Consider the following 21,379-nt stretch of genomic DNA (forward strand, 5'->3'; position numbering starts at 1 on the left):
CGTAAGTCTGGCTACCTGTGCCTTTTTTATTGCAAAATGTCATGTTTCTTGGGAAAAGGGAAAAAAGATTAAGTTGTAAAAGCACAGAACAAGTTAGTACAACACACATGAGGAAAATTTCATACCCCATAGCATGGACAACACCTGCATTATTGATCTGTCTTGTATCTATCCATCACTTTGGTAAACCCACAGCTTAAAAAAAACTCTCAAAACGCGACATTTTGCTTGACTACACTTTCCACCGGGAGTTGTATCCGAATTGAGAGCTCTCTTAATCCTCCGTCCTGCTGAAATGCTGAGCAGTTTGGCCCGTGGCGGTCTCTGGAGAGTCTGGTTCCCCCCCGGAGTCTAAGCCTTGTTCCTCTGCCTCTGTGCCGCGTTCCCAGGAGGAGGGAGTGTCCGGATCGAGAACGTCAAGCTGGACTTCAAAGACAAGGCCCAGCCCAAGGTCGGATCCCTGGACAACGCCACTCACACCCCGGGAGGAGGCAACATCCTGGTGAGACGAGTTTTATCATTTCGTCGAGGATTATTTCATTCTGACCTTTAATCTGGCACTGTTGTCTTCTGTCGTTGGGAATGGCGTTTTAAAGGTGACCATTTTTAGCAGCACGGGGGGGTTTATGTAACACCGTAACGGCCTCTGCTGTTCTCATTTGTACGTTTAGTTCAGCAGAGCATGTTCAGTCACAAACACACGCTCTGTTAAACTTGCACTTTGAAGTTGTCCACACATTTGTCACGGTCGGATTTACTGGGACTGTCCCGACTGGGTAGAATAGCAGAAAGGAGTACCATAGCCTCTCTTCTGTGTCCACCCCAGATCGAGAACCACAAGCTGTCCTTCCGGGAGTCGGCCAAGGCGCGCGTGGACCACGGGGCCGAGATCATCAGCCTGGAGGCCGGGGGGACGTCGCCGCGCCTCTCCTCCAACGGGAGCATCAACATGGAGTCCCCTCAGCTGTCCACGCTGGCCCAGGACGTGACGGCCGCTCTCGCCAAGCAGGGACTATGAACGGGATGCCGCAGAGATCAAGCGCGGAAAACATGGCCGCCGGCATGAGTTTAAAACCGGAGCGAGAAGGTCCGAGATTTGATTTGGCACCATTTAGATTCCAAAACTCTTTTTTTTCGGCTCCAGAGGTGAACCTATCCCGCGCAAAAATTTTGGACTATTCTGAAACACGCAAAAACGAAACAAATCAAAACTTTTTCAAACTCATGTCGGTGTCATCTTTCGCCGCGATCACCTCTCCTGATTCTAGTCCGGTGTTCTATCTTACGATCCTCCCACTCTTCCCCCTCATCGATCTGTCATCCGGCCGGGATTTTGGGGATCGGGCTCAAAAGGGGATTTTTGGCCTGGACTTTGATTTTTTCTAGAAGGTTATTGCAAATTCATGATTGTATTATTATTTCAAAGTGAAAAAAAAAGCATTCCTGGGTATCGAAATGGCTGCAAAAAGGGAGAATTTTACCGCGCATGTTTGACATTTTCTCGAGGTTCGAAAGATTCCCCCCCCCCCCCCCCCCGCGCGTCCGTTGAATGATATTAAGTTCACTTTTTACTATTGTAGAGAATAATTTGTATGTTGCTGCACTGGATTCTTCGCACACTACATCGTGGGTACCCATTGCAGGCGCATTTGCTAGCTTTTGGTAGTCTTTCATTTCTGCAGAACAAAAAAACACAACAAACAAAAAACAAAAAAAAACACGCAGTTACTTTATACAATGTTTTCATATAGGCTTGGACTATGCTAGCGCTGGCATGGCAAACCAAACAGCCATTTTTTTACTGTGTCTGTGGTTGCGAAACTGTGGTGTGCTTTCTGAAACGCCGGTGGTGATCTCGTGAAGTGGGTTGGATGTTTTGGTGGTGTTGGATGAATTGAAGCAGGGCCGTTTCTAGCTTTAACGGAGTGTGTGTGTGTGGGGGGGGCTAATGCAATGAGTTCCATGTTAAATTCACTTCTTTTTAAATCCCATAATCCATCACTGAAGCCGCTCTTAGCCATAGAAATCATAGAAATGCCTTTTGCTGCATATGCGTCCATTTTGTAATCCAGGCTTTCTGTCCCCATGCACATGAATAGGGAAGACAGGCGCGAATACTAAAGTACGACGAGATGTTTTATCCGTTTCATGGCATCTACATCACACTGTGGTTTCTTTATCATTAACATCCCATAAGATGATGTTTACTGGCCACCTGATTGTGTGTCCGACCGCATAAAAAGCAGAACTGAAATTAATTTAGCATTTAGCTATACGCTAATTTGCGTCTAAAGTAAAATCTCCAATGTTCCGTCCATTCATTAATGATTTCTAATTCGGCTTTGACCCCACCTAAATGTGCTCGATGGGTCGACAACAGCTGAAAACATCTGGATCGTTCGTAATTTGCGATGTTTGACTGGCTAATGCTAACAGCTATCGGAAAAATACATCTCCCATTATTATTTCTCTGCGCTCAAAGTGTGTTGATCGCGGCGCCATGGATGTGCTAGCATGGCATTGGCTAAAATAGAAAGCTTGTATATTTGCTTTATTAGTGTATTTCCTGCTTTCTTTGTATCATAGTTTTTTATATCTTTTATTGTGGGGGAATATTTTTTAGATTAGAAAATCTATGAGATTTTAGTTTCTGTTCATTAGGCAGATACGTAATATAAAATAAAAAGTATTTTCTGAACGCACTGTATCAGAAAGAAACGCTGATATAAAGTAAAGATATCACCTTTCCTCGCATGAACCCAAGCATTTTACTTTGGGGGGGGGGGCTCCATGACCTCAAGGTCATGGAGCCCGCGTGTGCTCGCCCTGCTTTTAGCTAGAAACGGCCCTGGAACGAAGACGGCGAAGCTTTATATTGTGTCTGTGTGTGAGTGCGGCACAGGGAAGAGGGAGCAAACTGCAACAATTAGCGACTCATGAATTCGAACATATATATAAATATATATATATATACGCTGTCGGGCATACTCCTCTGCGCACCATTGTGAAACTCCGATGACCCCCCCGTGTTTTCTGTGCGTCCCCTCTCCGTCTCTCTCTCTCTCTCTCCTCCTCTTTTGCCTGTGTACGTGTATTTAAAAGACGATGTAGATGTGTGCACACTTTCTGATGTTTGAGACAACTGCTGATGACAAATGCTCCTACAGGACGATGACAAAAAGAAAATAAAAAGTCAATATAAAAAGTGAACCTCTGTCTTGACTTTTATTCCCATTTTTGCCTGAATGTTTATTGATTTTTGATGTTTGATGAGCGTCCCTGTTTCAGAGCGTGGTGTCCTGCACTGATCAGCTCTTTCCTCTTCCTCCTGCGCAGCTCCCTCCGCTCCACACAGTGTTAATTTTGACAACATATTTTAATTTTGTTTTAGTCTTAGTCTTTTGACTATAATGTAATTTAATTTTAGTCGAGATTTAGTCGAAAAAATCTTTTCAATTTTAGTCTAGTTTTAGTCGACTAAAATTGCATGTCAATTTAGTCGACTAAATTTAAGACTAATTTAGTCGACTTTGCATTTATAATATTCGTTATAATCATTTTTAATCCAGGTCCTCGACTTTATGGAGCTTCTCCCACATGAACAAAGCTCAGAGCTGATCCTTTAACAGAGAATTTACATGATCTGAGGCTCTTTCAGACGCTCAATAGAAGTTTGGATGATTTTAGTCTTTCCTTTTTATTTTTATTTAGTCTTATTTTAGTCGACTAAAATATCTGGACATTTTAGTCATAGTTTTAGTCCCATGAAAAACTTTTAATTTAGTTTTAGTCCAATTTTAGTTGTCAAAAATATCACTTTGACTAAAATTAAGACTTTTTTAGTCGACGAAATTAACACTGGCTCCACAATAGTCTTTCACCGTCTTCTGGGAACGTTCCATTAGCCGGAACGATAGTAGGGAAGGCAGAAGGCGCGCGTGTGGCTTAGCTTTTGAGTCTTGCCCGGATACCTCCTCGTTCGTCCCTTCCTTGTTTCCGGTGCGCTGCTCTTGTGACGCCTCCACAAAACAGGGCACGGTGTGAACAAACAAATAAATGATGAAGCACATGAACCAGCAGTTATTCATTTTCTGTGTCATTTCCGCAAAAATGGAAACAAAACATCCTATTAGGTCATAATATGGTGTACAAAACTGGTATTTGGAGATAAAGCTGCTTTGCGTTGAGCTACAATTGTGAGGTTTGTCCCTTTGTGTTTTGGCAATGAAGAAAGTCGGTCCTCTCCACACCAAAATCAGGAAGTTAACAGTCTTGTAAAATAAAATAAAAAATCAAAAAAATCAAAAACAAACCCTATATGACCAAATCGCTACACCAGCACCTGCCACCTGTTGATGTCGCAGGGGGGGAGGTCACGCTGGCGTAAGGGCAGTCCGGTGGGTGTGTTTAACTGAAAGCACCGCGAGCGCGTGTAGGCAAACATCTGGCTCCAGCTGCGCACTGCGTCTTTAAGCGGGCATCCACCGATAAGCACCGATCGACTGTCCCTGTCCAGTGAGGGAGGTGCAGAAATCAGAGCAGCCTCCTCCTCCTCCTCCTCCTCCGCCCCCCTCACGACACCCTCCGCTCCTCCGCTCGCAGACCGACACTTGCAGCCATTTTACGCGGAGCAAACGCCAATATGTGGTGAGCGCACCTGGGGCAGAGGCGGCACAGGCGGCCGCGATGGTGAAGCGGAAGAGCCTGGACGACGGCGAGCCCGAGTGCGGGAAGGGGGTCCCGTTCCCCATCCAGACCTTCCTGTGGAGGCAGACCAGGTTAGCGCGCGCGTACGTGTGTGTGTGTGCGTCAGTGTCAGTGTGCAAACGGATAACAGGTGTTCGCACCGGTGCTGCCTGAGAGCCGGGGCTGATGTGACAGCTGTCCGGCGCGAGGCTTGGACCGTTCAGCGCGTGTGTTGTGCCGGGTCCGTGCGGATGCAGATGTTGTGTCTGCGGCTCCGCGAGGTGTTGACGTGGATCGGCGCCTCTGGAATCCGCGTCAGGCACAAAGATGCAAATGACACCGAATGAAAACGCAGTCCGAGTGATGGCCAGTGCAGACATAACATGGGAATCGGGTGACATAAAAAAAAAAAAAAGGGACAACAAGGCCCTGTTTCTGTTTGACTACCAAGAAAATGACCAATATTCCCTGATAACACACGCAGGGGCAGCAGTGGTGTAAGGGATAGGCTCAATCATAACATTAATTAGGCTTGTGTCCAAAAAAATGACAATGTCCCACACTTTTTTCTGAGCAGATTTTCCATCCTACATCTTGTGACTGCTGTGAAAACAAATGTGTGTATTTGTTCAAAGGCAACCTGTGTTTCACATTGGCAGAGGTCACGCACGCACGGCCTCCCCTCCCGCCGCTCATTTGCATATTACGCTCTGTTTTCCAGCGCGTTTCTGCGGCCGAAGTTGGGGAAACAGTATGAAGCCTCGTGTGTGGTAAGTCCCTTTTCCCCCCGTAATGTCTGCGTAATCTGTTAAACCGTGATGCACCTGAACCGCTCGCATTAGCAAATGAGTTTCCCCCAGTTTTGGTGTTGTTGTTGTTGTTGTGCGCGCGCTAGGGTACACGTAGCTGATGAAAACAAAAAGAACGTGAGAGCCCATATATGGTCATGTTGGAAAACAGTGAAGGGGGGAAAACTTTCTCTAATTATTCAAAACTACTTTAACAAATGCTGAATTATGATATAGTTTTCTACTAAATAAAGATACAAAGACATGAAGAGGAGCAAAGTGGTTCAAAAGCCCATAAATACATGCATAACGGAGATGCTAACACGACGCTTTATGTTAGCATCGTCCTAATGCTAACGGTTAGCCAGCGCTAGCTACGACTGCCGTTCTTTCACTTCTACTGAACAATCTGCCGCTCCATATTTACACATGACTTTCTTTATGTGTGATAAATAAGTTAATATTCCGCCAGAAAATGGCTAAAAAGAGTGGAAAGCCACGCCCCGTTCTATGACGCGAGGCAGGTTCAAGTTCTAGAACGTGATGATGATGTCATAGCGTCAGGTGGAGGGCACGTGCCAATGGGCTATATGCACACTGACCCCACGTGATTTCCGCCTGGACAGTCAGCCAGAGGCTGTCCTTCCTGTCTGTCATCTCTTCCCATTAAAAATTAGCAGGTCCCACAGAAATGAAGCAATAGCTTAAGATTTGGTAAAGGACAGCGAGTAAAAGTTCGGATGTGGCTGGAGCAGGTTAAAAAATATTACGTGAGACGTAACGACTTCACTGGAGGAAACTCCGTGTTCATAACGGTGGATGTTTTTGTCTTGAAGCTAACGCGGCTAACAAAATAAAAAATAAAACTAGCGCAAAGTTTTGAACGAGCCTGCGCAAAAAAGAATCGTCCTGTTAGTAGTTTAAATAATATTTACTTGTTTACATGTTATATTATCATTTTTCAACACTAGCCTTTAGCTCTAAGATAAAAGCTCCGCCCTTACGACAGCTGGCGTTTCCTTTGGGTGCTGGATTCACAGCGAACATGATGTTTGTAATACGTTGCTGTGACTGTCCATCAGTAACTCGTTGTCCTTAACCAGATCCTGAGCTATCGCTATTTTTGTGTGGGAACCTGCTAATTGTGAACGTAAACGACCAGTGACAGGAAGTACTGCGTCTGGCTGACTGTCCAGGAAGACGTCACGTGGGGAAACTGTGCATAGAGCCCATACAACTCTATGGGGGAAAGACAGTTATGGAAAGAAACAGAAAATCTAATCTTTATTTGTGATGGATTAGGTCCATCTTTTAGCTTAAAGTCCGTTCACATGACTAACATAACGCCAATGATAAGTTTTGATTCCAATTTTGGACACAGATTTGAGAACATATTTCAACTTTTGTGCAGACAGAGAAGAACAAGTTTTTGTTTCATATGGATAGGTCTAGGAATTACTGAGATATTAAACTTGTGAAATGAACCCAGATGTTTTCAGCTGTAGTCAATGACCACATATAGGCGAGGTCAACCCCTCAATAGTCGGAATCAATTATGACTACAGACCTTTAGAGATTTTTTACTTTAGACACAAATTGGCGTAAAAAAAGGCCTCTTATCAAAATGTTTTTGCTTTTTGTGGGTCGGATACACTTCCAGTGGCCACTTGTGACTGCTGTGAATACAAATGTGTTTAAGTTATCAAATAAAGAAACCAGAGATGTATTAAATGTCAAGAACGGAACCGAACATACCTCGCCATACTTGAGTATTGGCCCATTCATTTGTATGGACATTTGAATGGGTCCAGGCACCATTGGCTGACGAAATGTATACATTTGCAGAAACAGGCTCAGAGCTAATGGCATTTCTATGATTTCCATGGGTTGAGAGTTCCATAGACAAAGAAAAACAGCAACTTTATCTAAAAAAAGAATCGAACAACTGACATCAAATCATTGATCTTTTTTTTTTAGGTGAATGCATTTCCCCATGTTAGAGAGGATAGATGAAGAATAGGCAGCAGTCTGGATGTCTTATACAGGATACGTTTATTTACCATCGATACAGGATCCAGAGACATGAACTCGAGACATTGCGCTAGTTCTACCATTCAAATCTGTCTATGCATTCAGTGGCTGAGAGTGGGCGCCTGAGCACCAATGTCAAGGCTACAACAGATAGTACGACTGTACAGCTTGACCCAGTATGATAAATAGCGATTTAATACTAAGATTTTTCAGGGAAAGTATCTGGGGTATATTTTGGATGATCCTGCTAAGATCGAGATTATTTAATAGTGTTGAATGTCACTGGAACACACCCCAATCCATCACCTAAAAAAACAAGTGTTCCTGTAACTGATTTACTAGATATACCCTACAGTAATGAAAATATTACATGTACCGTGAGGTGGGGCTTTGAAATGCTACAACAACAAAAAGCCCATCCCAGCCCAAGTAAGGGTATAAAATTGCATAAAAAAGCAGATAGAAAAGGATTTATCCCTTAAATGGTATCCGGCTGAACCCTTCCTATTAAAAAAGAGTCGTTTCCCAGGTCTAAGAAAGGCGCCTTTGTTCTTCTTGGCTGATGTCTCTTCTCTCTCCTCTCTGGCTGCCTCCCCAGTCCTTTGAGCGCGTGCTGGTGGAACATAAGCTGCACGGCCTGTCCCCCGCCCTGTCCGAGGCCATCCAGAGCATCTCCCGCTGGGAGCTGGTGCAGGCGGCGCTGCCCCATGTGCTCCACTGTACGGCCATCCTGCTGTCCAACAGGAACAAGCTGGGTACGTCAGGCCCCACACTCACAGGACACGCCGGGACAAGTTTAGGGAGACCTTGTGTTGTGCTTTTGAGAGCTTTAGCTCGTTTGGCCAGATTAGCTAAAGGTGGACAAATGGCTGTTGTAGGTTCTTAGCCTTTCATATGTAATGAAATTATGATTGTCCTTGCCCTTCATATGGTGAAGCGTCCGTCTCCATTGTGATCAAATGACTCTGTTTTCTGTCACTGAACATGAACATTCTGCCCCCTGCAGGCCACCAGGACAAACTGGGCGTGGCGGAGACCAAGCTCCTGCACACCTTACACTGGATGTTACTGGAGGCCCCGCAGGAGTGTGCCCAGGAGCCCGGCCTGGGACATGGCAGCGCCTTCCTGCAGCCTGTAGGGGGCAGCGGCGGTGGGGGCAGCGCTTTCCTCCAGCCTTTAGGGGGCAGCGTAGGGAACCAGGGTGTGTCCGCGGGGCCTGTCCCGGGCTCCGGAGCTCGGCAGAGCGGCTCTCTGCAGGAGGACGACGAACAAACACGCACCAAACTGTTCCACAAGAGCATGGCCACCGTGGAGCTGTTCGTGTTCCTGTTCGCGCCGCTCATCCACCGCATCAAGGTACGGACATTTATTCAGATTATATTCCTTTATCTGTGTGTGGGTAAATATGTTCATAGTCTGTCAGAAAATGTCTTAAAAGAAAAATAGTTAGCACTTTGTGATAACCTGGAAATGTAGAGCCCCTCACAAAAGGCCGAGTGCATCTTTCATTCACATCACACTCGACGGTGGTACGTTGTTGTTGTAGCCACAGCTGCCCTGTGGTAGGTTGACAGAAGCTAGTCTGCCAATCTATGGCATCATCCCCTCTGACCACTCACTCACACACTACATACATAGCAGATGAAGTGCCTTGCCCAACGGCAGTCAGCGGGAGTCCGAACAAACTCTCAACTGAGCAGTTACCGTAACAAGGCAAATTTGTATTTTTTGCTTATTTTCCATTAAAGCAACACTGCAGAAATATAGAGCAAGTAAACCATAACATGATTCTTTTTTTTTTTTGGGTGAATGTCCAAATTTACGTTATAAAATATGAATTAAATGCTATGTTCAAAAAGTTTGGAGTTTTTTTTTAGCTCAGGAAATTGAAGCTAACAAACCGCACATGAACCCAGACTGACTGTGCAGATTCACTGGGACTCTCCGACCGATCAGATGTCAGTCCTCACACACTCTTGTACTTATTGATTTGTGTGTACAGAAGAGTCTCGTCAGGTTACAGTACTCATGGGACTGAATGCGGCTCATAAACACACACTCCATCACTGTAGAGTAAACTATAGCCATACTTTCTGATACTGGATACTGAAGGAATGGTTGATGTGTTGCACGTGTGTCGTAGGAGTCGGACCTGACCTTCAGACTGGCCAGTGGGTTGGTGATCTGGCAACCCATGTGGGAGCACCGTCAGCCGGACATCCCAGCCTTCACCACGCTCATCAAGCCGCTGCGGAACATCGTCACAGGTGAGGACTGAGCTGCATGCTATCGATCAGGGACGGCAAACACGCGGTTCACGAGCCGCATGCTCTTTGCTTCATTGGGCACATGTGATGCAATGTGGCTCTTCGCATCAGGTTTGGTACATTTTCCTGCAGATGTAAACAATCAGACTGTAGTTTCCCTCCCTCTAAAGCTGGGTGTACACTGCGATGAAAAATGTTAGGTCGTAGGTTGTACAGTAAGACAAGGACAAAGATTTATAATAGAACGGTTGTACGACCAAAGACGAGCTACGCTGCAACTCGGATCACTGCTGCCAGAGTCATAAGCCACTGAGGCCAGGCATAAGTGGGTCCGACTTTGCATTTTACAGGGCTTTTCCTGCACTTTTCCGTGGAAATAAACCCTGCTAGCATGCGGCACTTGCCTCCGCTAAACACACGTCGTCTGAAGCTGCTACAACAAAACTTTGGTCTCCTTCTTTGTACTATCGCACAGTGGAGACGAGAGCAGCTCACGATCAATGTGACATCTAAAAATCATATAAGACCAAAAATATTGCACACTGTACACTAGCTATAAACACTGAACCCCTCTGTCTCTCTCTGTCTCTCTCCCTGAACTCGGGCAAAGCATCATGAAGGAAAGCGAGACTCGGGTTATGCCACTGGGCGTCGTTTCTGTGCCTTTCTATTTGATTCGAAATTCGGAAATGAAACAAGACCAGCAACATCATGGTGTGGTAATACGCAAAGTTGTCGGAATTGTTGTTGAAAAGCCCCTGTGCTCCTGATGGCCAGTTCAGCCCTGGATGCGACAACTGTAAAACTAATTATCAACCTTTGCCACTGTTTACTTATGCAGGCAGATAATATGTTGAACTTTGTGTGGGGTGGACTGAGCCCGCGTTTACAGTCATATTCACCAGCAACTGTTATAGAAAGTCTACATTTTGACAGTTGACAGATATTATTTTTCATAATAATAATTCATGTTCTGTTTCTATTCCAGCCAAGAGGAACTCCCCGGTCAACAACCAGTGCAGCCCTCACGGATCAGGAAACCCCGGGCCCCTGGTGGGTGCACCCCCCCCTCCCCCCCTCTCTCTCTCGATCTCCTGTGGTGACAAAGCACATTCAGTTAAGAGTGTCAGAGCCGCCTTCCCCTCCCCATGGATGATATCCCCCCCGAGGAGCCGGGCTGGTTATATTCATTAGCACTAGCCATCCGGGAGCCATAGCGCGGTTAGCTCGGGTCCAACGGTCACAACACATCCTCTCTGTAATTATCCAGATGCTCTCGAGAAGGACCTGTGAGGTTAAGCGCAGTCAAAACATGAATATTGTAATTACAGGTTTTAGAACTCGAAGAGCGTTATATTCATTCACACATATTGACAGTTTGATGTTTCTAAATCATAATTTTTTTCCCTCTTCATCTGCAGAGTCTCGCCTTAATTGCAAAAAAAAAAACATCCCAATTATAGGGGTCTTACTGAGTTGTCATCTCTCTCTGTTCAGGGCTTCCAGGTGGTCTGCGAAGCCGTCCAATCAGACTCGTCCTCACCAGCGTCGGGGGAGCAGAGCTGTCGCCGTGGAAACTCGGTGGAGAAGGGCGGCCCCTCGCAGCCGCCTCCACCGATCAAAGGGCCGTCCAAGAAAAAGTAAGCTCTCTGTTTAGTGGTAAAGCAAGTGATCGACACTGCAAGACTGTGAGGTTGATATTTGGATGAGAAAGGAGTGTCTAGGTTCACATTACGCACACAACTATTTGATCAGTGAATCATTTTCTGGTTTACACAGGCTCGAAAAGAGCAAAACGACATGAACATTGTGTACTTCTGATGAAAAACTTTAAAGCAGTACTAAGTAACTCTTCCCCCTAGAGGCCATAAGCGCAACTGTGTAGTAGCAAGTTACGATTTTTTAACTTATTAATTGTCTTGGAGAGAAAATACTACGCTGACAGGAAAGGCGAAGGGAGAGAGGGTTACTGTGCATCCAATTATACTATGGAAATATTTTTTTTTCACTCAAACTTGGCTGTAAATACTGTTTAAAGTGACGTTAGCCCGCAGTTAGCTTTGCCCGTTAGCATGTTAGCTTCTTCTTCGTGATTCCATTAGTGTGTATTGCTTTCTCCGGACCGGTGGCAGTCAAGTTGCAAACATGGTTTTCTGTCCTGAAACACCAGGGGGAGATGAAAGAACCTCCAATCATCCCATAAACACTTGTATTACCCCCACAGGGACAACGAAAAGGATTTATTAAGGTAAACACGTTACTTAGTACTGCTTTAAAATGAGGGTGCATTGTTTTGTACATGATAAATGTCATAAATATGATCCGTCTGTGTCCCATCCAAGTACCAACCAGACCATTCCCATTTCAGAGGTCTGACGGGATCAGGCAGAGCAAAGACGTTATGACCCTACTAAGTCTGCACGATTAACCTTTATCACATTGAAAATTAGGTTTTAGCTGCTGCAGTAACTCGACTACAAAGGGGCTCAGAATTATCGCGTCTCGCTTCCTTTAGGTGCTGGCAAATGAAAGGTTTGTCCGCTCTCCTGTTACTGTAAACAAACTCCATGTGTGTCTCCTGTGTAAGGCGCAAAAAATTGGAATATCCATCGCCATCATAACTTCGCCAAACCCGCTCAGTCCGAGTCAAACAGGGCTTTGTCAGAAGCTTAGCACGTTACTTCTGCATAATTTCCCCGCTTATGTGCACGGGCAAATGTCACGCGCGGTTCAGCGGACGCCCGGGCGCGACAGGCCCGGGCGCGCGGGGGTGTGAACGGCGGCGACGGCGGGCGCTAAGAGCTACACATGACACAGGAGACCGAGGAGCTATTTCCATACTGCCGCTAATGCGCTACAGGCGAAGCTTCATGGATGTGACACGCGGGGCTCCAGGGCTAAGTGTTTGTTATTGCACGGTCTGGTGGCTGCGCCTTCAGTCGGCTCTGTGAGGTGATATTATTGTGGAGACAGATGAACTGCTGTGAATACCATAAACCAGGTCAAAACAGCAGCGTTTTCACAGTTACCATAGTTACCAGGAGAGAAATCTGTGCGGAGGGTGTTAGTTCATCCGTCACGCTTTAGGAAAACTGGAAAGCAACACCACTTTGGTCATACAGTACATACGGTTATGGCTAATAAACATTTCAGTTACTTTCATTTCAAAACCCCAATGTTTGTGATTATGTTGCATTTTAAAAGCTGTACTTTATTGTCCCCATGGTGAAATTTGTCCTCTGCATTTGACCAATCCTTCAAAGCCGTTGGGGCATCCTGTAAAGAGCAGTGGGCGACCGCAGTGCAGCATCTCCAGATGTAGGGCCAGGTCAGGATCGTGAGTGCAGACCAGAGGTGACATTAACCGAAAATTGTCCGTCATTTACGGAATATTTTTTACTTTGATTGAAAATTTCTAAGGCCGTCCGTCATTTTGAAGGATTGAAAATCAAGCCGCAGCTCTGTTGTTTTTCAGAGCGCGCGGGGCTCTTTCTCTCTCTCTCTCTCTCTCTAAAGTTTCACACCGCGTCTTGTCTTGGATGAGCTCTTACAAGTTGTATCACTGCCTTGCTAGCTAACTTTCCTAACCCGGGCACTAACAACAACCCGGGGAAGACAACCACGATGCAAACGCGGTTAAAGGCTAATAATATCTTTCCCATATGAAGCGCTCTTCTCACGTAAGTCTCAGGACGAGCTCATCTATGTCCCCCCCCTCTCTTTCCCTCCCGTGTGCGTAGCGGCGGCGCGTCGTGCAGTGATGCAACTGGTAAACATTGTCCCGTTCACCCACCGTTTCTTACATTCCGTTAAAATTGAAAACATGCAAATAATAAGCTGCACTTAACATTTGTATTAGCGTAATCTGAGCCTTGATATTGATGAGCAGATGACGCTCTAAAAGTCGTCTTCCTCTGAGACTTTTACGAACGAGTTTACACACATTTCTGTTTCAAAATGTACCATGACTGTTCAGATCAGGTTTAGTTTAGCTCCATTTATCCTGCAATCTCACATATTTACTAACACAAATAATATGCAGCCTATATATATATATATACATTTATTACAAAAAAAAGGAGAGAAATTATCCTGAGCGAGACCACTGGTGCAGACTCCCGATTTTACCATCTCCATGTCTTGCAATGTGACTAATCATCTTATAAGCCAATCGTGGAATCGAGCATTACGGTTATTGTATGAGGAAGCATGCACACTCGAAATACAACAAGCCAAAAAGAAGAAATAAACATTCCTTTGTCGTATTTAGCCAAGCATGGGCCTCTTTAGGAGTCAGCTTGGAGTTCGTGAAAATGGCATCTTGTTGTTGAGTTGAATAAATGGACGGATGGAAAATGCAACAAAAAAATGACAAAAAGCGATGAAAAAGTGGCATTATTGGGGTTAAGAGGTTAGGAAATCAAAGCTACGAGCTGCTACCGCTTCCGCCTGCACACTTGCTTTTGGAACACAAATCACTAATTTCTTGTGTGGAAAGCATCGCTGGGGAAATCCAATCCATTGCATGATGTGTTGTTCGCGTGTCGTACAGCGAGGCAGGGGGTGAAAATGAGATGAAGCGTTGATGAAATCAGCTGTAGCCCAACAACGCCACAATGAAGCGCAACTCTTTGGCGACACTGGCTGGTTCCAAAATAATCGAGCTGTTCGGACAAGGCTCATTTTACATTGCTGTTTTCCAGTCACATACAAAGGTTTGCCTAACGTGCGGTGTGGGCGTTGTGTTGCCGCTCTGTCATCGCGCTGAATCACTGAGACGCTGTTTTCCCCTCCGCTCCTTCATCCTCACCGGTTTTGACAAGCAGACGTATCATCTCTGTCGCCGTGATTCTCGTGACAGCTATACTCCCGGAACCACCCCCACCTCAACCACCCCCTCCCCGGGCGAGCTGCGCCTGTTGCCTCAACATGCAGAGATTAATGACTTTCAGCGTTGATGGCGTGGATTTTAATTGCGTTTCGACCGGATGGCGGCAGCAGAGCAGGAGCGGAGTGAAGGGGGAGGATGGATGGAAATAGACGGCGAAAATAAACTGCTGTTTGGATCAAAACAACTAAGGGGCTTGAATAAATAAACAACTTGGAGCTCGAATAAATGTTTTTTTCCCCAAACTTTTTTTTCCCATTTTGCCAATTTTTTATTTATGTTTCCCCCCAATTTTTTTCGACAGTTTTTCCTTATTTTTGCCACAATTTTACCCCAAATTATTCCCCTTTTCCCTATTTTCCCTATTCCCCCCTACACATTTCTTGACATGACAGTATAGGTATTGTAAAAAAGTAATGTATCGACATCCGAAACCAAATATCGATAAAGTACCGGTATCAAAATAATAGTAACGGTACACAACCCCGGTAAGTAGCAGCTGTTTTATACATTGTATACAGTGGAGATGCAACCAGTGTTCAAACCCCCTCAGGATATTTCTGTGTTGAATTCATCTCCATAATGCTCCTCCCTCGCTCTTCTGCGATGCTGAGGCAGTTGCCACGGCGACGCTGCTGCTGCATCACTCGTACCGCATGAAGCTGTCGGCGGGGCGGGGGGGGGGGGGGGGCCTGGGGTAGCTGTCGTCATCCCTGTCTCCATGGCGACGTTCCACAACAGCGGTGGCAAACCAGAGAGCGCGATGACACGGCGGCGCACAGAGTGAAGATTCTTGCTGATTCATGCAGTTTTTCGTGTGAAACAACCTCATGTTTGGCTGGGGCGCCTTCAGCTTTGATTCCAGCACCGTTCACTGTGACCTGAGGCTTCTGCAATGTCCAGAGATCCAGTGTTGTGGTCATTTTTTCCCAAGATCTTACATTGAGGATGAGATGATCCCAAAGATTGTCAATGGGGTTAAGATCTGGACTCTATGACTGCCAATCCATCCCACATCTGAGACACCCGGTGAATTCTGGCATTGTTATCTTGGAGACCCATGCCATCATATCCATGGATGGATATTTTCCATCCGGGTCTTCTGCTGATCTTCCTTGAACAGTGGCGCAGATGGTAGAGCGGGTTGTCTCTTGATCGGAAGGTCTGGGGTTAGAATCCCGCCTCCTAAAGGTGCACACTGTCGTTGTGTCCTTGGGCAAGACACTTCACCTACCTTGCCTCCAGTGTCTGCGTGCATTGGTGTATGAATGGGTGACACATGGTTCATTGCTTTAAAGAGCTTTGAGCGCCTAATGTTGATGGAAAAGCAGTAAGAGTAATAAGTTGAGACCATTTACCATTTATCAAGACAGGGACTAAAAGTGTTTATTTCTCTTGTCTGGATTTTTTGGCTGTTTTATTCATTTCTGATTGGGAAAATCCAAGTGTCCTGCAGCATACAGTTTGTGCCATCCACAGCCAAGCACTCGCAATACAAAAATACAGCAGTTGCCACAAGTGACTGATAGAATAGGAACAACATTTCATGCTCTGTCCTTTCTTGTATGCTGCACTTGCATGACAGTTTATGGTCCAGATTTTATAACTCTGGACTGCCTCAATCCTCCCACAGGGCGATGATGTGTTTTCTGCCTCTTCAAGTCTCATCTCCTAGTACACCTAAAGGGAACCAGAAATACAGTGGTAAAAAAATGTATTGTATAACTTATGATGGTGAAATCTAGTAAACATGAATGAACAACTGTGTGGTCTTATGGACAAGGAGCTAGAAAATTTGCCCTATAACTATAATACAAGTATTATTATTCAAAGTTAGTAGGGACACTGTGGGCATGTTTTGCCTCATTTAGCATTAGAAATTGCTTGAAATTGCTGTTTTCGGGCCCCAAATCTAATATGTAAGTGAAAGAATGCTGCTCTGCTGGTCCACACGATTGTGAACACTGTCTTCCCCCTTCCACCATCCCAGAATGTAGCCCATGGAGATAAAAGTAGGACGGGGCACACAAGCCCGTTTTATGTTTATTTTTCCCTAGTAAACATTCACCATCAAACATCACAAATGACCAATGTTAAAGATGGTTGTAGCGGCTGTCAGCCCATGGCATCAACCACATTTATGTGATGGTACGCCATTTAACGTAGACAAGTGGAATAAAAAGATACAGCTTCGTCATGAAAGTCAGGAGCAGAAGAAGCTCAGGCCTCCTACGTGAGCCCGCTGCTAATGTGCTGGATCAAGGTCAGGACGGGGGGAGAGACGGAGCGAGTCGATATCCAGACCGAAGAGGCGGCGTCGGGCAGCGGCGTTTCATCTGGGCCCCCGTGACAAATGGACCGCGACGACACGGTCAATATGAACATGAATCACCTCTGCCGCAAACGCTCGGATCATGTTTCAAAGTCTAGACTGTAATGAAAAGATATGACCAGGTTATTCCCTCGATGGATTTGTTCTTCCCCGATGGTATGAGCTTATTCCAAATGTGATTTTGCTGTAAAAACATTGCTTCCTGAATTAAGCAACTAATCAATCAGAATCCCCCCTCCTCTCTCCAGGACGTCAGCCCCTGGCGGCCTGCCCATCTCCTTGTCCCAGCGGGCGCGCTACGCCACTTACTTCGACGTGGCCGTGCTGCGCTGCCTGCTCCAGCCGCACTGGACGGAGGAGGGGGTGCACTGGGCGCTCATGTACTACCTGCAGCGTCTGAGGCACATCCTGGAGGAGAGGCCCGAGCGCCCCCCAGAGCCCCTGGTCACCCCCCTGCCGCGACCGAGGAGCAGCTCCATGGTGGCTGCCACCCCGTCCCTGGTCAACACGCACAAGACACAGGTGGGGTGTTGCCCGGTTGGTTTAATCTTACGCAACAGTGTTTCTAATCATCTACATTGTCTTTTTAACCATTATGAATTGTGCTTTGAAGGACATGAGTCTGAAGTGCGATGAAGAAGGTAAATCTCTGAGCACTGAGACCTTCGCCAAAGTGTCCCTGACCAACCTGCGTCGCCAGGCTGTGCCCGACCTGTCCTCAGACCTGGGCATGAACATATTCAAAAAGGTAAGCAGTCTGAATATTAATTTATTTGTGGTTAACTGGTCAGAGGTTGGATTGATCCACCATAGGTCAGCTCCAGCACCTGAGCCACTGGCTACATTACAAAGCTGGACTGCTCTTTGGCCAGTCAGGAGAGAGAATCCTCCGCTTTGTCACCCAGACTCTGCAGTGTACAGAGGAACTAATCCAGAACAAGTTCAACCAGCTTTGTAGTATAATCTGACTGTTGTGCACAGGAGGTGTTGCTTCACAGAGAGCCCTGGTGCTGAAAGTGGAGGTGATTGAATTATCAGATTTCCAAAGCGAATGAAAATGCATCAGATCTGATTAGTGGGTTATCCGCTTACCCCAGATATCTAATTTCTCTGACTATGTAAACATAATAACAATAAATTGACTATTCTCCCAGTACGAGAACATACAGAGGCCGTCACATCTCCCATAGCTACTGTAAACGATGATGTTGTCCTCCACAGTTTAAGAACCGCAGGGAGGACCGGGAGAGGAAAGGCTCCATCCCCTACCACTACACGGGGAAGAAGAGGCAGCGGCGGATGGGGGTGCCCTTCCTCATGCACGAGGACCACCTGGACGTGTCCCCCACCCGCAGCACCTTCTCCTTCGGGAGCTTCTCTGGACTGGGGGACGACAGGAGGCCGCTGGACCGGGGGGGCTGGCAGGCTACCATCATGGGTGAGATCTCCACACCGAGGGAATAGATGCAGATGGCAGCGTATCATACTAAGGGGCGTGGCCTAGGGAGGAAGTTTGTTTTCTGGCAGACTATAAGCATATTTATCACATATAGTAAATAAAATCATCTCAATATCGCGTCCTTATGGATGTGTGTGTTTTCCAGCAGATTGTTCAGTAGATACAAAACGCCTGCAGTTGTAGCTAGCGTTAGCTGTAGCATGAAGCTAATGTTAGCATCTCTTTCCATTATTAATGAATTCATGGGCTGTTTCTCCTCTCCATGTCCCTGTATCTATGTATCTATCTAATGTGTTTGGTAGAAAAACAGCTTGGCAGGTCTTGCTTGATGACGGATGACGACTGACAACACATTGTTGTGTGTAGGTAAACTGACTCGTCGCGGCAGCACGGACACGGCCACGGATGCCGACAGTCTCAGTGCCAAACACTCTCACTCCCATCACTCCCTGCTGCGGGAGATGCCCGACCACTCCAACAGCCACAGCGACAACACTGTGAAAGAAGGGAACCCTGCAGGTACTTTTCTTCTGTGAATTATGTGCCTGTAATAAGATACGTAGACATTGCTGTTTTCTGCTATGTGTGTCGTGAGTTGTCCATGAAATACAGAACCTTACAACGGTTTACTTTACATAACACATACTGTATTTTGTTCCAGTCCGCTCCCAGATCTCCACCATCACCATGGCGGCCTTCAACACCACGGTGGCCTCCTTTAACGTGGGCTACGCTGACTTCTTCACGGAGCACATGAAGAAGCTGTGCACGCCCGCTGTCCCCGAGCTGCCCACGGAGCCCCTGTCCTGCGCCAACCTGCCCCGCAGCCTCACCGACTCCTGCATCAACTACTCCTGCCTGGAGGAGGGCGAGAGCATCGAGGGCACCAACAACTTTGTGCTCAAGAACGGCATGCTGGATCTGACGGTGAGTGTTCACGGCAAGATTCAATATGCAAATGTTTTCTTATCTTAAATATCTTTCTTTCCCAGACTGTCTTACGAGCGCTCTACGCCGTCCTCAGTCGCGACATTAGCTCCAGGATTTGCGACGTGGCCCTCAACATCATCGATTGCCTCCTGCAGCTCGGGTTGGTTCCGGACATGGGCAAGAGGCTCTCCAAACAGGACAAGGAGAACCAGGAGGCACGGCCCAAGGACTCGGTGACCCAGAGCATCAGCGGGACATCCCAGAGCAGCGGGGCCATGCCTGGGGGAGGAGGAGGGGGAGACGGGGGCGGAGGAGGGAGCGGAGGGGGCAGCGGGCAGGGCAGTAAAGATGACATCAAGAACAACAAGGACAATGATAAAAAGGTACCACAGTATATTTGGTAAGGTCTCTGGAATGTGTTTGGAAATCACTGGATGTTGTTTCAAGCAGAGGTGGATGAAGTAGCAAAACATTTACTGAGGTAATAGTGACTACTACTTAAAGATAGTGCAAATGTGTAATTTAAGTAATTACCAAGTACCAGGTAAGTCTAGTCCCTCGCTGTGAAGCTGGAGACAAACCACAAAACTGCGAAAGATTTGAACTATGAGATAAAGATTGCCAACTTAGTTACCACAGTAGTTAAACTATCATATTTGAATGTATATGAAATATGAGTGGGATTCTACTTCCAGACCCCGGGAAAGGACCCGAAGTGGGTGGGACTGTTGAGCTCTTTTTACGATATTATTGTATATCATCCCAGCCCTTATGCCAACGTCACGTTTTTGCAGCAACAAAAAAAAAACGCACCCATACTGGCTTAATCACTTAGGAAGATGACCGTCAGTTGCAGCCATAGATATAACGTACAAAAGGTAGCCATTCGGCCCCATTCATGGTAATGGTGCCGTGTTTGGGTGAAAATAACATGGCAGACGTTGCTCCTCCTAAAGAGCATATTCCTTTAGAAGGCAAAAAGGCTGTCAATCAAAGCTTTCCTCGCCCATTGGCTGCAGCCCAACATTCTTTGAATTGCAAAGCCCCTGGTAGGGTAAGAGCTCCCAGGATCATTCAGGTGCTCAAACCCCTCCACCATGTTAAGGTGGCAGTTCCAGGAGGGGGAGCATTCATACAAAGATTGAAAATGAATTGAAATGTTGACAGAATTACTTAATCATACGTACATTAACAAAAGAAAAATACTTTGCCAGGGATAACCAAAGTGTATACGTTTGTAATATGGAGTTATGCTGTGTGTGACCAGGATGAGACTGCTGGGCTGAGCACTCACCGCCTGGCACTGACCATGCTCATAAAGATCGTCAAGTCCTTGGGCTGTGCGTACGGCTGTGGGGAGGGCCACCGCGGACTGTCCGGAGACCGCCTCCGCATGCAGGTCAGACACATACACACATGTGTCACACACACTGTCATAACCTCCTACGACACTCTCTGGGAGATTCCCTGTTTTTGAAATAAATCTCCAAATACAATACCACACAATGCAAAAACACATGGAAACATATGGGAAAATGTGCATAATCTTTGTTTTGTTTTGCAACATTTCTGCATCAACGGTGTGATCAAAAATTACCAGAGTTTTGATCTCATCCATTTTAATATAATATATAATATAAAAACAAAATGGGTTTTCATACTGCTCTAACCCATGCCGCCGTACAGTTTTAAATATTTTATGAATGCAAAAGTAATCCAAAGCCTGTGAGATGAGATTGTAGCCTTAGTAACAGAGAATGACTCATACCGTAAATCAATAATTCTATTTTTGAATATGCGTTGGCCATTGTTCTCAAACTATAATATTAACATCTGTTGGTGCTATGGTTTATCGTCATCATAATTGACAGTTAAAAACACATGCCGTACGTAGCCGCGTGCATTTGATGTTTGTCGCGCGAAGTGAGCACTGACTCACAATAATGTTTTTATTCATTATTCAAATACTTTTATTTGAGGTGAAACAACCAAGTAACT

The 21,379-nt window shown here is 46.0% G+C and overlaps 2 protein-coding genes across 23 annotated transcripts in view; both read left to right on the forward strand.

The window, feature by feature from the left end:
* Positions 1 to 1,108, forward strand: part of LOC306981808 (uncharacterized protein) — a 65,765-nt gene extending 64,657 nt beyond the window's left edge. For all 6 annotated transcript variants that reach the window (XM_079581512.1, XM_079581514.1, XM_079581513.1 and 3 more), the window contains 2 exons: positions 390 to 502; positions 827 to 1,108. In XM_079581512.1, coding sequence (XP_079437638.1) covers positions 390 to 502; positions 827 to 1,018 — 305 coding nt within the window. In that variant the 3' untranslated portion in view covers positions 1,019 to 1,108. The remainder of the gene's footprint in view (positions 1 to 389; positions 503 to 826) is intronic.
* Positions 1,109 to 4,433: 3,325 nt separating this feature from the next.
* The window catches only part of unc80 (unc-80 homolog (C. elegans)), a gene marked incomplete at its 3' end in the record, with an annotated part of 55,155 nt that continues 38,209 nt past the window's right edge, over positions 4,434 to 21,379 (forward strand). For 11 of the 17 annotated variants that reach the window (XM_079581467.1, XM_079581480.1, XM_079581476.1 and 8 more), the window contains exons 1-14: positions 4,435 to 4,778; positions 5,408 to 5,456; positions 8,104 to 8,260; positions 8,512 to 8,861; positions 9,649 to 9,772; positions 10,761 to 10,825; positions 11,270 to 11,412; positions 17,241 to 17,514; positions 17,606 to 17,740; positions 18,214 to 18,430; positions 18,818 to 18,970; positions 19,113 to 19,378; positions 19,444 to 19,764; positions 20,649 to 20,780. In XM_079581467.1, the coding sequence (XP_079437593.1) occupies positions 4,687 to 4,778; positions 5,408 to 5,456; positions 8,104 to 8,260; positions 8,512 to 8,861; positions 9,649 to 9,772; positions 10,761 to 10,825; positions 11,270 to 11,412; positions 17,241 to 17,514; positions 17,606 to 17,740; positions 18,214 to 18,430; positions 18,818 to 18,970; positions 19,113 to 19,378; positions 19,444 to 19,764; positions 20,649 to 20,780 (2,478 nt within the window). In that variant the 5' untranslated portion in view covers positions 4,435 to 4,686. Of the gene's footprint in view, positions 4,779 to 5,407; positions 5,457 to 8,103; positions 8,261 to 8,511; positions 8,862 to 9,648; positions 9,773 to 10,760; positions 10,826 to 11,269; positions 11,413 to 17,240; positions 17,515 to 17,605; positions 17,741 to 18,213; positions 18,431 to 18,817; positions 18,971 to 19,112; positions 19,379 to 19,443; positions 19,765 to 20,648; positions 20,781 to 21,379 lie in introns of all 17 variants that reach the window. The other 6 variants (XM_079581468.1, XM_079581472.1, XM_079581470.1 and 3 more) reach the window with 2 other exon arrangements.

The sequence above is a fragment of the Gobius niger genome, assembly GCF_951799975.1.
Source record: "Gobius niger genome assembly, chromosome: 23".
In the NCBI taxonomy this organism is placed as follows: domain Eukaryota; kingdom Metazoa; phylum Chordata; class Actinopteri; order Gobiiformes; family Gobiidae; genus Gobius; species Gobius niger.